General features: G+C 33.3%; 1 protein-coding gene across 1 annotated transcript; it reads right to left on the bottom strand.

Moving 5' to 3' along the window:
• Window positions 1–13063: 13063 nt before the first annotated feature.
• Window positions 13064–13962, bottom strand: LOC108340558 (early nodulin-93). Its single transcript, XM_017578025.2, has 4 exons — window positions 13772–13962; window positions 13625–13686; window positions 13446–13521; window positions 13064–13357 (listed from the first exon to the last, which is right to left on the bottom strand). The coding sequence occupies exons 1-4, from the start codon at window positions 13866–13868 to the stop codon at window positions 13269–13271; spliced, it is 324 nt and encodes a 107-aa protein (XP_017433514.1). The 5' UTR covers window positions 13869–13962; the 3' UTR covers window positions 13064–13268.
• Between the last annotated feature and the right edge of the window lie 3028 nt (window positions 13963–16990).

Below are 16990 nucleotides of genomic sequence, written 5' to 3'. Positions count from 1 at the left end.
CAGATCAGTATCAGAGTATGCAAACAGTTTTAAGCACCTGCTTCGGTTCTACACCATGAAGATTAATGAGGAATGGCAGTGTCGCAAGTTTGAGAATGGCTTGAGGAAAGATATAAAGCTTCTGGTGAAGGGATTGCGCATTAGAGAATTCTCTGCTTTGGTAGAGATGGCCCGTGATATGGAAAAGACCAAGGGAGAACCAGAGGGGCCTCAGAAACAACAGAGCCAACCCCTTAGGGTTGGTGGACCTGTGATGTCCCGGGGAGGATCCATTTCCAGAAGGACTCCTTTTTCTAGACCTTCTTCATCCGGATTCAGGGGTTCCTCCTCTCAGTCATCGGGACGATCCAGTTTTGCCAGTTCTGTTAGATGCTTCAAGTGTGGTGGACCGCACTTCCAGAATTCCTGCCCTCAGTTAGAAGGGTATAGGAGGTGTAATATCTGCCGGCAAGAGGGACATTATGCCAGAGACTGTCCTACTACTAAGAGGGTAGGACCACAGCCAGGCCAGGCTGGCAGATCTATTCAGAGGGGTGGGCACAGACCTCAGGCAGCAGGGAGAGTATATGCATTGACCGGGACTGAGGCAGCCAGTGCAGGTAATTTAATTGTCAGTAGTTGTTTGTTATTTGGAGCATCGTGTGTGACTTTGTTTGACTCGGGGGCGACACATTCTTTTGTGTCTAAGGCTTGTGTGGAGAGGCTTGGTTTAGTTGTCAGAGAGCTTCCGTGTGATCTGGTGGTGTCTACACCAGCAGCTGGGTTAGTCAGGACATCTAATGTGTGCTCCAGGTGTCCTATTGAGGTAGAGGGCCGTAGGTTCAGAGTGAACCTTATTTGCTTACCTCTGCAGGAGCTAGAGGTAATTTTGGGAATGGATTGGTTGGCAGCCAATCGTATTCTTTTAGATTGTGGCGGCAAGAAGCTAATATTTCCCGAAAAAGATGAAGACATGTTATTGTCACTTGGTGTTTTGAGACAAGACATCTTCGAGGGAGCCAGTTGTTTTCTAATCATGTTCCATGAGGATGGGACTTCTGATTTGAATTCTTCAACGCTTGTGAACCAGAGTGTAGACCTTCTGGTTGTGAATGACTTCATGGATGTTTTCCCTGAAGAAGTTCCTGGTTTACCTCCTCCGCGAGAAGTTGAGTTCTCTATTGATCTGGTCTCAGGAGTAGGACCAGTATCCATAGCCCCTTATCGGATGGCTCCAGCTGAGCTGGCTGAGTTGAAGAAGCAGATTGAAGAGTTGTTAGAGAAACAGTTTATCCGGCCAAGTGCTTCGCCATGGGGTGCGCCAGTATTGTTAGTAAAGAAGAAGGATGGTAGTTCGAGGTTGTGTGTTGATTATCGACAGCTGAATAAGTTGACGATCAAGAACAAGTATCCGTTGCCAAGGATTGATGATCTGATGGATCAACTACACGGAGCCATGGTATTCTCTAAGATTGATTTGAGGTCGGGTTATCATCAGATTTTGGTGAAAGAAGATGATGTGCAGAAGACGGCGTTCAGGTCTAGATATGGTCACTATGAGTATGTGGTTATGCCTTTTGGTGTGACTAATGCTCCAGCCATATTCATGGACTATATGAATCGAATTTTCAGACCCTTCTTAGACAAGTTCGTGGTGGTGTTTATTGATGACATACTTGTCTATTCTAAAACTCGGGAAGAACATGAAGATCACCTTAGGGCAGTACTTGAAGTGCTGAGAGAAAGAAGATTGTATGCCAAGCTGTCCAAGTGTGAGTTTTGGATGAAAGAAATTTCTTTTCTTGGGCATGTGATTTCAGCTGGAGGAATTGTTGTTGATCCCGCTAAGGTGCAAGCAGTACTTCAGTGGGAGAGACCTAAGACTGTTACAGAAATCAAGAGCTTTGTGGGTCTAGCGGGCTACTATCGTCGTTTTATTGAGAGCTTTTCCCGGATTGTGGCACCGTTAACAAAACTGACTAGGAAGGATCAACCTTTTGTTTGGACCGACCGTTGTGAGACTAGCTTCCAAGAGCTAAAGAGCAGGTTGACCAGTGCACCGGTCTTGGTTATCCCTGACACAGGTAAACCTTTTGAGGTTTTTTGTGATGCCTCTCATCAGGGATTAGGGTGTGTACTGATGCAGGAGAAGAAGGTAGTGGCATATGCATCAAGGCAACTCAAGGTTCATGAGAAGAATTACCCCACTCATGACTTGGAGTTGGCAGCTGTGGTCTTTGCTTTGAAGATTTGGAGACACTATCTGTATGGCGCGCAATTTCAGGTGTTCAGTGATCATAAGAGCTTGAAATACCTCTTTGATCAGAAGGAGCTTAATATGAGGCAAAGGAGGTGGATGGAGTTTCTTAAAGATTTTGATTTCGATCTCCTTTATCACCCTGGGAAGGCTAATGTGGTGGCAGATGCATTGAGCAGGAAGTCAGTGCATATTTCAGCCTTAATGGTCAGAGAGTTAGAGTTGGTGGAAAGCTTCAGAAATTTGAGGTTGCAGGTAGAATTTGGAGCTGACAGCATCAGATGCAGTAATTTGGTGGTGTCCAATGACTTGTTGAAGCGTGTTAAAGAAGAACAGTCGAAGGATGTTGAGCTCCAAACGTCATCCAGTTTGATTGGGACTGAGCAAGGAAAAGATTTTGCTTTGGGGACTGATGGTATCTTAAGATTCAAAGGCAGAGTCTGTATCCCTAGCAATTCAGAAATGAAGAGGTTAATCCTTGAGGAAGGTCATAAAAGTCGTTTTAGCATGCATCCTGGCATGACTAAAATGTATCAAGACCTCAAGGAGTCTTTTTGGTGGTCCGGTATGAAGAGAGATGTAGCTCAATTCGTCGCTTCTTGTTTGACTTGTCAGAAAGCGAAGATAGAGCATCAGAGACCGGGAGGTTTAATGCAGCCATTACAAATTCCATAGTGGAAATGGGATAGCATCGCTATGGACTTTGTTACCCATTTGCCACGCACTGTTCGAAGGCATGATGCAATATGGGTAATAGTGGACCGATTAACCAAGAGTGCTCACTTCTTGGCAATCGATTTGAGAATGTCTATGGCAAAGTTGGCGCAGCTGTATATTAAGGAGATAGTAAGGTTGCATGGAGTGCCTTCGAGTATTGTATCGGATAGAGACCCGAGGTTCACGTCCAGATTTTGGCAAACTCTTCAGAGTGAGATGGGAAGCAGACTTCAGATGAGCTCGGCATATCATACCCAAACAGATGGACAGTCTGAGCGGACGATCCAATCGCTTGAAGATTTGTTGAGGACTTGCATTTTGGATCACTTAGGGGTATGGGATGAGATATTGCCACTGGTTGAGTTCACTTACAACAACAGCTACCAGGCTAGTATCGGCATGGCACCATTTGAAGCGTTGTATAGGAGGCGCTGTAGAACACCTCTTTGTTGGTTTCAGGATGGAGAAGCAGTTTTGACGGGACCAGAAATAGTTCAGCAGACTACAGAGAAGGTGAAGTTGATACAAGAGAGGTTACGAGCATCTCAAAATCGGCAGAAGTCCTATGCTGATCGGAGACGCAAACCGTTAGAATTTGTAGTTGGGGATCATGTGTTCCTCCGAGTGACTCCTACTACAGGTGTAGGAAGAGCCATTCGTGCTAGGAAACTTTCTCCTAGATATCTTGGTCCTTACCAGATTCTTCGACGAGTAGGACCCGTAGCTTATGAGATAGCCATGCCACCTCGGTTAGCTAACTTGCATCCAGTGTTCCATGTATCTCAGTTGAGAAAATACATGTCTGATCCGTCTCATGTGCTTGAAGTTGACGATGTGCAAGTCAGAGAAGATTTGTCAATTGAGGTGCAACCAATAAGGATTGAGGAGAGTCAAAACAAACAACTTAGAGGAAGAGATGTCAGACTTGTCAAAGTGATATGGAACAGTGGCACGGGCGACTCTACCTGGGAGTTCGAGGACGAGATGAGAGAAGCTTACCCCCACTTATTCTGTTAAGCCTAATTTTCGAGGACGAAAATTTTGTTGTTGGGGAGAATGTAAGGACCGTGCAAAGTGGGGAGGGGTGGCTGCACGTTAGAAGTGGAGAGGGACGGCTGGGTGGAGTAGGTAGCAGACATGGTGGTGGGTCTTCCCACTTTGAAAGTGCTCCAGCCACCAAAACACCATCATCTCCATCCAGTTATTGGGCTTGGCACTAGGAAGGGAAAGGAGTGGCTGGGAGTGCAGGGTTTTCCACTTAATAGGGAGAACCGTGGGTTTGAAGAAGGATTGGAAGAGTTGCTGCAAATTTTGGAGAGAAGAAACAGAGAGCTTGCTGTACGTACGGAAGAAGGAGAAGAAGAAGCTTGCTGCATCCAGTGGTGAGGCAGAGAACGTTTGGAATTTCTGCATTCAAGTTTGGCTAGGAGGTCTTCAAGAGGTAAGGGGAGTTGGATTTTCTGGATGTTGATAGTGGTTGCATGAGTAGGATGCTGGAAAATTGTGGTTGTATGTATGGTTGGATTGAAATTGAGGTGTTGATCCATGTATGTAATCTTGTATGCTTTGGAATTGAAGGAAATTGGAATTTCTTAGCTTTTTAGTCATTTGGAGAGGAAGTGAGGTGGTGATTTTGAGCATTTGGGGTCTAGAGTGTTATTGAGCCTTTGGAACAGTTTCACCCACTGTATTATGACTTGTTAGAATCATCAAATTGATCAAAATAGGTGTAAAGTGGTAGAATTGAATTTTGAGTATCAAAGTTATGAAAATTGGTGTTTATGGTTAAATTTTAGTATGAATCCCTTAAGAATTGAATGAGGAACGGTTATAATCAATTAGGTAAGTCCAATCTAGTATAAAACATGAATTAAGGGTGTTAGAAGTTAATTGAAAGGGTTGAAAATGGTAAGAGAGGTGATGACCTCAAATCTGCAGAATTCTGCATTCTGCATTCTGCAGAATTCTGCATTCTGCATCTGTCGCGCCCAGCATGTCGCGCTCGAGCGCGAGAGGCTGCAGAGTGCGTTCGTCCGAGCCAAATTGGACGTTCGTCCAATTTGCTCGACTAAGCGTTCGGCCTTAAGTTTCAGTGACTGAGCGTTCGTCCATTCCTCCAAACTGAGCGTTCGTCCATTCGTCCAAAATGAGCGTTCGTCCAAACTGAGCGTTCGTCCATTCGTCCAAAATGAGCGTTCGTCCATTCGTCCAAACTGAGCGTTCGTCCATTCGTCCAAAATGAGCGTTCGTCCATTCGTCCAAACTGAGCGTTCGGCCTTAAATTCAGTGTTGAGCGTTCGGCCTTTGAGCGAGCGTTCGTCCTTAGTTCAAATTTTAGCGTTCGCCCAAATAGTTGAACGTTCGCGTTTTTGAGCGTTCGTCCAAATAGTGTTCGTCCCAGGGAGCGTTCGTCCTTCCCAGTGAGCGTTCGTCCTAACGAACGTTCGCGTTCGTCCGAATAGTTGGCGTTCGTCCGAGTAGTTGAGCGTTCGTCCAAACAGTGAGTGAGCGTTCGTCCGAATAGTGTCCAGTGAATAGTGCTCGTCCAAATAGTATTTTACAAATATGTTGAATTTTAAGTTCCTTTGCTTTTGGATTGAATTATGTACCAATGTTTGGAATATTATCTATGACATGAAATATGTGAATGTATGAAATATGTCGGATTTGTTGTGTTAATATGGCGGTATCTGATTATTCATAATTGTGGTTAAGTTTCAAAGTAACAATATGATTCATGGACGTAATTCCATGATCCTCAAGGAGAGGATACATGGTGGTGTTTTGGGGTTGTATAGAATGATTACATGGTAGCTCAGTTTTGGGGGTCATCCTGAAACTCCAATGGTCTTTCTTCTCATGTAGAGAGGATTGAACATGTGGTGAGGAGTAGCAGGAGGTCCTAGTCTTGGATGCTTCCATATGATCCAAGGTGAGTGATAACGGATTAACCTCGTGATTGTGGCCGGGCGGGAGTGCCCAAAGTTTCACCAGGCGGGAGTGCCAGAGCGGGAGTGCTCAAGTTCCATAAAGCCACCACGAGTGCAAGACCCGCCATAGCTCGGTAATCATTCTGGTCCGGACGAGTCGGGATATAAAGTAATAAGTCGGGATTTAATGTAATAAGTCTTGTGATATTGATTTACCATGTATGATTGACTTTTGTATATCACTTTAAATTGTATAACATGTTTTTTTTATATCTAGCTCACCCTTGCATTGTTTGTATTGTGTGCTGTTTGGGTATGATTCTTTGGGCGATGATCATCCACTTGGATGAGAGCAGACGGTGGTGAGGATACTTTGGAAGCAGCTCTTGATGGGGACAGCAGTGCTGCCGCTTAGTTTAGCTAATTTCTCTTCGTGTTTCTTAATGTTTGGAATAAACTCGTGTGTATTCTAAGTTTATTTTCTTTCCGTTTTTCATGGAGAAATTCTATTTACCCTTGTTGTAATTTCCGTACTTTTCTGAGGATGGCTGTAATCCTTAATATTACTCTTGACTGCTTTATCATATTACGTATGATGACGTCTTTATTATATATGCATGATGTATATTTTTGGGACGTTACAACAACAGCTGCCTTGGCTCCTGCCATCACACCCTCTGTTTACACGCAAAACAAAAGTGTAAATGAAAACCACGTAATATTTAGATATGGTCAAATTTGTAGAAAGCTGTGCATGTATTACCGTGAGAACAGCGCTTGGCCAAGGCCAACTTTTGATCCAGGGAAGCCAAGCTTGTCCTTTCAAAAGAAGAATTAGCAGCAACATTTCTCTTGGCCATCTTTCAAAATTTGGTTGGACAAAACTTAAGAATGGAACAAGTGTTGGTAAAAACAGATGAATAAGTGAAGTATGTTTGGTTGAATAGCTGCTGAAGTTGGTGGCATATTTATACTGAGTTTTGATGAAGAAAATAAATAATTTGTTTAAAACTACTTCTGAAAAAAGTGGAGAGGAATTGGGTAGTGTGCAGTTTGATGGTTTCAATTGAAATCCACTGTCTCAGGCAGTTGTTTTTTCACTACAGTTTCGGTTTCGGTCTGTTGATGCTTCTGATGTTCCCTGAATTATTTTCATACTTTATCCAAATTTGGGCATGTGAGGATTTTTGTCTTATCTTATTCTAACAAAGCGCAATAAAGAGTGAAGGTAACTGGTCTTATCCACAGGTGCCATAAAAGTGCAAAACCAATTACGCCCTCCTTTAATTTGAACGAGTAATTGTTGTTTTGGTTCTGGTATTGTTTTCCGTAATTTAATTCGTTCTTCTTCTTTTTTCAATTAATTCATCGTATTTTGTAAAAATAGTTTAATTAATTTTTAAATATTGAGAATAACGACATGTTATTCGTAAATTTATAGTATTTTAAATTTTTTAAAATTAAAAATAAAAACATCACGTACGATTAGTATTGTATCATGTGGCATTCGGGCACTGACGAGGACGGAAAATGATCGTCGGTGCAAAAGGCACGAAGTGCAAGGAGCGACTCCCGGTAGGCTTTCAGTGGAAGAAACACATAAATGAATCGAACATACACCGGAATGAAAGGGATCTAGAGACTCTATAGGTATGGGGCTCTATACAATTGAAGGATAGCTTAAAGGGATTGATTTGGCTAAGTAGCCTGGAGTAATTTAGAGATAGGTGACCTTCTGGGAACTTTTTCCGAAAAGTGTGCAATTGAGGACAAAACACATTAGAAAGTCAATATTCTCTATAAGTTGTCGAGCGTTACAAGATCCAAAAACACGTTAGATTAGAATGGATGTTATGTATCAATATTATTATCATAGTGTGATTATCCCATGATAGTGTTTTATATTTCAATCAAATAAATATCTTAATTATTCTCATATTCTTATTTTGAAAATGATTAAAGGAATAAAAAAAATGAATTCCTATTCTAATCCAATTTTTCTTATTATATATAACTTATTTATATATATATATATATATATATATATATATATATATATATATATACTAAAAATGATAGATTATATATATACTAAAAATGATAGATTGTGTAATTACTACATTGTTATTTTTTTCACTTTTTCATAAAATACTGAAATTATTTATAAAAACAATATGAACAAAAACGACATAATTATCAGATAATAGAAATCAAATATAAAGTCAAGATTTTAAAGACAAAGATAAATTAAATACAAGACATGTCATTTGATAATGACATTAATACGTCGTGAATACTGAGATTATCGATATTATCGATAATAATTGACACGTGACAATTTGTTTTTCTAATTTAAAAATAAAAATAACAAAAATAATAACTTGTTAGACACAACTTTAATGCCCATCTAATATAACTAACTTAATTAAATAAATTTTACAAATATAAAAACTTAATTGAAAAACTAAATTTAAAGATCAAACTAAATCAGGTAAAGAAATAGGGGAACAAAAACTAATTAAGCCTTATTTTTATATTCAACAAATTTTTACACGGTTTATATTCATTATTTTATTTTTTAATCTCTCTATCTTTTTTCTTTACAAATATAAAACTTAACTCATTTAATGATTAAAATACTTTTAAAAATAATTGTCAACCGATACAATAAGTGTCAAAAAAACACTTTTCTTGAGATTAAGAACTATTATTTTGATATCTAGTAAAATTTTAAAGATACTTTATATCTACTATTTCACACTTCAATTTTTTTATTTCTTTACAAATATAAAAATTAATTTTATACTGTACGCTTTAATACATATACTAAAGAACATAATTTAATAAAATTTATTAAGTCTTTTCATCTTGAAACATTCTAACTCATATATTAAAAGAATATTTATATATTAATTACAATCTTAATTAATCTCGACAATTTAATATTATAATTATTATTTAAAATAAATTATATTTTTATAATTATTATTTACTTAAAATAAATATTATTTTTAAAATATTATTCAATATTATAATATAAATTATCCTGTTAATCTTATAAATATAATTAATATTCGTCCGATCACTCTAACAATCACATTTATATTCACTATTTCATTCTTATAAATCATAAAATTGTAAATCTTTTCAACTTTCATAAACACGTAAAAGATTTTAAAATCACTCATGTTATGTCACATGTAAAAAGAAAAGAAAAGAAACTCGTTAAAATTCCCGGTAAGAACAACCATAAGTCTAAAAGTAATTTTTAATTGATATGTGTAAAAAAACATTTTTACTTAGTTTTTACCTACGGTCCTGTATCTCTTTGTTTACTCTGTCACTTTTTTTGTAAGATAATAATAAAACTAAAAAAAGAGTGCTGGGGGTTTAGATGGAATATGGACAAAAACCATGGGCATTTTCTCGTACATCAATCCCAATAACTAAATATTTTACAACACTAAGATATCAGAGTCAATATCATGATACCATGTTCAGGGTAGGTTAATAGATTATTGTAGTTGCATCTCGCGCGGGTCATTTTCTTTAATAAAATAAAAACAGATAAAGGATGTGATAAAGTTTCTTTATAAATAAAAATCATTTTTATAAAATAAAAATAACTTATTCATAAAGTAACATATAGCTTTTATATAATTTATATATTTTTTAATTTATATATAAATTAATTTTAGCCTCGGAGCATGTTCAAATTTCATTATATGAGCGAGTGCGTCTGCAAAAATTGTTGGTTCAATGTGATAAAACATAGGATTCATCATTGTTAAAGTTACAATAAGAAACATCGGCATTAGTTAGATAGCAACACGTGTCGAACTTCCCATGTGCTATATTCTGGCTGTCGGACTCTAAAAAGCTGTGAGATAAGTTTTTTATTTTCAAAGAGAGAAAAACCTAGGAAATTATTTTCTATAACTTTTTTTATTATTTTAAAATTTAAAAAGTATTTATAAAAAATAAAATATTAATGAAACATATTTCTAGATATACCCAAAGGTAAAATAATTACTGAAAATATAATATTGTAAAAGTTGAAACAGCCAACCTGAGTTCTATCACTTCAACTTTTTCCGCATTTGAACGGATTCTATGCTGATTATCTTTACATGATAGTTATTTTATAATTTCCTATATTTTAATATAGTGGCATGAAAATGCATATGCTAAAAATCTAGATAGTAATACACAGCAAATTTACTGTTAAACTATTACCCTTTCTCTTCTGAAGCATCCCGTGTTCATGACTAATTTATTAAGCATTTATTTTTCTGTTCTGTGGTCTTAGATCGTACCTTACACTATAAAATATATAATTGATTAGAGATAATTTAGATAGAAGATATGGAGGTGAGGAAATAAGGGCTTGTTGTGGGTATTTTTTATATATTATTATCTATTCTCACTATATTTTTTTTAATTATCACTGTCAAAAGTTAAAATTAATAGTTTCATTTTCATAACTGACATCAATATTCTGATATCAAGCACTAAGATAAAATCTTTAAGGTTAATTACTATATATATCTAAAGCATGTCATTATATGGCCGAGAAAACTATTTATATACACACATCTTTCATAATGCAACAATCATAATAAAATTATCAGAGTACAAAATTGACAATAATTAGGACATATTGATATTTGAAATATCAGTGACATAACATTTTATTTATTTATGTTGATTATATTATATTTCAATTATATTAATTGCAATTTGTCTATTTATAAATTCGGTTGTTCAAAGAAAGAAATAAAGAAGGGGGATAAAAAAATTAGATGAAAATGAAAAGAGTTTGATGAAAAAAGAAACCGAGTAAAATAATATTAAAGGTATTATTTAATTGATTAAGTTATTATTAGTCTTAATTTATTATTTATTATTATCATCATTATTTTTTTTATTATTATACGGAGTAGAAAGAAACTCACGTTCACTTGCATAGAAGTTGTTAAAATAATTAAAAAATTTAATTAAATTTTAAGTTTGTCATAAATTTGAAAATTTTAATTAAATTTTTGATATTTTTTTTAATTTAAAACTTTTCAATTGAGGTTCTAATATTAAATTTAGATTTATTTGTTAATTAGGTAATGTTGATATATTAATTGGACGAGTGTAATTGTGATATGATTCTTGGTTTGTCCGTGTAGTTGAGAGTAGCATACAATTAAAAGTCACATAACCTAATATTAAAAGAAAAAATTTAACATAGATTTAATTGAATTTTTTTTAATTTTTAAAGATTCAATAGATTATAAAAAATTATTAAAATTCAATTGAAATTTTTTAAATTTATGAGATTTAAAACTTAATTAAAATGATAAAAATGTTCACTATAACTAGATTAAACTGAAGTAAGATCATCTTATACTTTAAATGGGATGTAATTATCATTCAAAGATGTAAAAAAATCTATTAAAAATAATGGTATTTTGACACACAAAATTTATTTTACATTTATTTTACATTCATTTAACATTATTTTTTATTATTTTTCATTTTCTTTTTTTTCTTACAAATGTAAAAGTTTATTTTTTATAATTATTTTCTTTTTTATGTGAATTGTCAAACCACCCTTTTTTTTATATATTAATCAATAACCAATAATCAATTCTTCATTTCAATTTGGATGAGATGTTTTAAGAGGGAAAAAATGTAATAAAAAACTTATATTAACCAATATGTTTATTTAAACTTTTAACGTAAGAAAAAATAATTTATTAAGAAATAAGTTAAAACTAACTTATTTTTATAAATTACTGTAACTTATAAAAAATAAGTTGGTCTAGAAACTATTTTAAAATACACAGAAATATATTTGATAAAAAAATATTTTTGTTTCAATCAAGTTGGGAGCATTTTATTAATATTTTGAGCTGTATTTTACTTTTTTATTTAAAATTTTTATTTTTAACTAATTTATAAATAAATTTAAAACAAATCAGATGTTTGGTAAGAGATCCACTAACAAAGTATTTTCTAACGTTTACAGAATTTAATATCCTTATACTGATAATGATTATTTATAGAAAAATATTAATTAAATTTATGAGATTAAGATGGAGTATGATTTATGCTATTATTAGAATAATATTTACTTAAATAATAATAACACTCATCATAAATAATAATTATAATACTAAATTATTAAGATTAATTATAATATGCAGATATTATTTTAATAGAAATAGGTTTGAATGGTTTCCTAATTAAAAGATTAGTATATACTTTTTAATATGTTTATTGATAGGATAGAAACATCAAAACATTTAGCTTTAATATTTTGTTTGAGCTTTTAATCTTTTGTTCCTCCTTTCTCCTTCTAATTTTTGCGTGATTAATTTCGTTGTTTGGTTTCCACTTACTTTCTTCGTTGGTCATGCTTTCACGTGATTAATGCTTACTTATAATCCATTTCTCTGCAGTGCTCTTGGCAGTTAGCACAGAAGAAGCCATATTTTAGCAGTAATGCTCATGACCCCATACGTTCTTATTATCTCATCTTTCATATTTCTTCTTAACTTTTTAATCTGACATAAATGAATAAAAGTTTTAATTTTATTATTTAAACATTTTAATTTTATAAACTTTACTACTCATTTGTTTTTTCTACATTTTTATCATTATTTTTTCCTACATTTTACTTAATTATTTATTACCAATTACATTGATGAACTCACGGTGAGATAATGTCGATCGGTGAGACCAGGGTTTTATACTGACATAGCAATACATGTAATATTGATATGAATTAAAGAAATAAGGAACTTCATTTTATCAAGTAAAAAGAATTACAATTTCTTTAAATAATAATATTCTCTCTTAATTAAAAATATAGAAGAAGAAGAAAAATATTGAAAGAGCCTTGGCATATTACTTTCTAAATATTTTTTAAAGGATGGGGTGATAAAGAATTATTTTTCAGAAAGTTCAATTTATGTAAGTGAATACATATACATGGTTGTTGTTAAGTAGGTAAGTTATCCATTCATTTCATTATTGTAAAAATATCTTTACTATTTTCACAATCTTCTTCCATTCCAGAGTTACTTTCAAAGATGTGTGATGTTTGTATGATTCTTGTAATTGTGGAGTTGTCATTCGGCTACCCAGCAAATATAGATTTTCAATACGAAGAAATTGCACTTGCATAAAAAGAAAGGCAAATGATTTGCATTTTTAATAATTAACTGATGTTTGGTACATAAGTGCTCTCTCACTGTAATGCGAATCCTTCTTTATTATATATAATTTCTGAATACATATACATATGTGATGAGTTGGATGATCGGTTAATGCTACGATAGCCCGATTAAAGTAGTGCAGCTGAATTCAACAACCAAGTTGTGAATTGGAATTCATGGGTTAGAGGGTGGGTTGAAGGAGTTCTTTCTTGCGGTTGCCAAAACGGTCTTGTCTGCTACGATGAAATATGCTGCTCCAGCCACTGTTTACAGAATGTGCTACTTATTAGATCACTAATTCCAACAACCATAGTAACTGTTATTGGAGCATCCTAGGATGATAATAGTTACCTGTGGAAATTATGAGAGCTTGAGCACTGTGATTGAGATTTGCTTTTGCCCAAGGTAGCATCTTCACACTAGCCAGCTGCAGATCAAACCAATGCAAACAGATTATGATTCATGAACACTTTATGCCTAAAATAATTGAATGAAAGAAAGAAAATTGAAAAGGTGGAAGTAATGGTTACAGTTGGGATTGCACTGGCAATAGTAGCAACAACAGCTGCCTTGGCTCCTGCCATCACACCCTCTGTTTACGCACGAAACAAAAATGAAATGAAAACCAAATAATATTCAGATATGGTCAAATTTGCAGAAAGTTGTGCATGTATTACCGTGAGAACAGCGCTTGGCCAAGGCCAACTTTTGATCCAGGGAAGCCAAGCTAGTTCTTTCAAAAGAAGAATTAGCAGCAACATTTCTCTTGGCCATCTTCCAAAATTTGGTTCGACAAAAGCTAAGAATGGAACAAGTGTTGATAAAAACAGATGAATAAGTGAAATATTTTTGTTTGAGTAGCTGCTGAAGTTGGTGGCATATTTATACTGAGTTTTGGTGAAGAAAATAAATCATTCACTGAAAACTATTTTCGAAAAAAAAGAGAGGACTTTGGCAGGTGCAGTTTGATGGTTTCAAATGAAACCACAGTCTCAGACAGTTGTTTTCGGTTTGGGTCGGTTGATACTTCATGTTTTTGCTGTTCCCGAAATACTCCTACATTACTACTTTGTATTTTCATAAGGTTGCAAATTAAATTAGTTTTATCCAAATTTTTATAATTGTGGTCCTTCCTCTGAAATTGTAATTAGAAGTACTTCATGCATATAAAATTAAATTTAAAAATAAAGATTATTCTTATTTATATTTCAATTTAGTCATATATTACTGGTCAGTGTCTCAAAAAAGGACAAATTGAATGGAAAATTTGCAAATATCTACAATTAATCTGGTAAAATAACAGTCTAATGGTAAATCATTTGACTGTGAAATTAAGCTTGAAAACCATGTTAGAACGTGGATTTTATTTCTTGTCTAAATTATTTGTATGAAACCAATTTTTAAGTTGAAACTTCTGGCTCATCTATATTCTTGAATCTGATTTTATGTTTTGCACACGTTTCCTTATCCTGTTAAAGCAGGCAAGAAACAACGTGCTTACGTTATCCTCACGCCCGACATAAATTGATAAAACAAATATTTCGTCTTTTTTACCAGTGATCTGCATGTCTTTGTTTACCTTGTTTAAGAAAGATAAAAGTAAAGTTACTTTATCTTACTTTGTTTCTTTCAATGGCAAGGGTACAAACTGCTGGTTTAGAATTTATATCAGAGATGGGCCCATAAACAATGGGCATTGATCTCTGATACATTATTGATGGATCCAAATAAATAACTAAATATTTAAAAACCAAAACTATACATAATAGCAGAGGAATTAATTCCTCTTGTCACTGGTAGAAAATCAATTTTTTTTTCTTAATTACTTTATTTTAACTAATAATAATTTATAAAAAATATTTTAACCTCACTTATATATTATAAATTGACATTATCTCTAATGATGTGAGACTTTCAACACACTCTTTTTACGCTAAAGTATAAACATCTTGAACGTGATAGTAGAAATTAATGAATGATCAGATAATGATTCAATAACGGATGAAAACAGAAATGTTCATTTAGAATTCGTTAGGATAAACTATAATAATGATTCTAATATCATATTAAAAAATAAATTTAAATCTAATTTAATTTCACAAAATTAATTTATAAAATAAAATTTAAATCTCACTTATATTATAAATTGGACTTTACGAGGACTTCCAACCGTCGGGCATCTGGTTATAGCATCAGAACATGTATTTTTTTAAAACAATGGATTGAAGTTGGTGGGTTAGCAGTTATCTCCATTGGATCAGTGGGAGTGGTTCTGCTATGTTGCTTTAGATTGCAACACGTGTTGAAGTGAATGCAGGGAAATCGCACTCACAGCAGAGAGGGGAGTGTAGGAAGTGTTTGGCGTCTTTTTGATTTCTGCATCTAACTTTGATTCTCTGTCACATCCTCACTTTCCAATATTTTCTTCTATTATATAACTCAAACTGTATAAACTCAGTCATGCAATTCAGATTTATAATAATCACCCCATCTTTTCAACACAGAAAAGAAAAACAGTAATCACTATTTCGTATATAGTGATAAAAGAGTAATCTATTTCATATATAGCGATACAATGAAAATAGTAATATTTTCTTAGGAATTTAACAACAAAAACGAATGATATTTTATCCATTTTCATAATTTATTAGGGAAATAATAATTTTTTGACTAAGTAGTTCAGTATTATTTATTTTTCTTTTAACAGACGCATTTCATTATTCATATTTTAAAAGTTATAAATGATTTAATTTAAATAAGTTATTTATTAATATTTTATACTATCCGATTATAATTGCTTTAATAATTAAAAAAATATCAATTTAACAAATTATTTATTAATAATTAAAAAATAATAATATAACATTTTTTACATGTACTTCAAAAATTAAAACTTCAACAAATATGTTTTCGTTTATTACTATTAGTCTTATATTCTCTTTATTTTTCTGATTTTGATATTGTTTTAATCATTTTGTTTGGGAGGGTTCATAGTGTTTTTCTTTCCTTAGAATACATGAATCTAATCTAAACATCTTGTATATATCTTGAAAATTATACTAAAGGTCATTCATTGTTTACATAAATTATTTGCAACGATAAAACTTATTTTTAAAATATTAATCACTGTCATTGTTAAGAAATTGATTTTAAGTCTAACCCATCCTCACAAAATCAGTTTGTATGATGAAGTTTGTACCCACTTATACATTATAAATTGGCCTTATCTATATGCGAAACTTTTAAACACACCTCCTTACGTACATACATCTCGAGAGCGTGAGACTATGCATTAATGAGTGGTCTAATAGTGATCCGATAGCGGGTGAAACAACATATCCAACAAACATCAAATATCGTTAAGATAGCTCTAACCATAGCTCTGATACCATGTTAAGAAGTGAACTTGACCTTGTTCACTTGAATGGATTTGGGGGAGAATGATTGAAGGGATTTGAGAGGATTTGAAAGTAAATTTTTGTTGTTGTTTATTTGAGTGGATTTGGAGGTAAGCGAGAGTGGATTTGCGAGTAAAGTTTGTCAGAATTAGTGTAGGATTTAATTGACGTTACAGATTAAAAAAATTTACTCTCAAATTCCCTCAATCACTCTCTCTCAAATCCATTTGAGTGAGTCTAACTCAACCTCAACCTCAACCTCAACCTCATAACCTCATAAGTAAACCAACATAATTTATATCTATTTATTTATTTATTGCATATTAAAATATTATAAAAACTAAATTATAAATTTCTTAAAAATATAAAAAATATTATATTTATGAGAAAATAATAATTTGATATCAAATAAATAAATAGATATAAATATATTACTAATTTTTTTAACTTATTACTATATTTACATATAATTTTAAATCATGGCAAATAAAAATATAA

Source organism: Vigna angularis, chromosome 1, assembly GCF_016808095.1.
Source record: "Vigna angularis cultivar LongXiaoDou No.4 chromosome 1, ASM1680809v1, whole genome shotgun sequence".
Taxonomy (NCBI): domain Eukaryota; kingdom Viridiplantae; phylum Streptophyta; class Magnoliopsida; order Fabales; family Fabaceae; genus Vigna; species Vigna angularis.
The sequence above is the reverse complement of the archived record's forward strand: the minus strand, read 5'-3'. Positions and strand labels throughout refer to the sequence as shown.

Bases quoted from the DNA above. Each gene is read 5' to 3' on its own strand.
- LOC108340558 (XM_017578025.2), bottom strand. From the start codon at position 13,868: ATGGCCAAGAGAAATGTTGCTGCTAATTCTTCTTTTGAAAGAACTAGC. The intron at 13,687-13,771 runs GTAATACATGCA...GTGCGTAAACAG, and splicing joins GGCCAAGCGCTGTTCTCACG to AGGGTGTGATGGCAGGAGCC. The intron at 13,522-13,624 runs GTAACCATTACT...TTTGATCTGCAG, and splicing joins TTGCCAGTGCAATCCCAACT to CTGGCTAGTGTGAAGATGCT.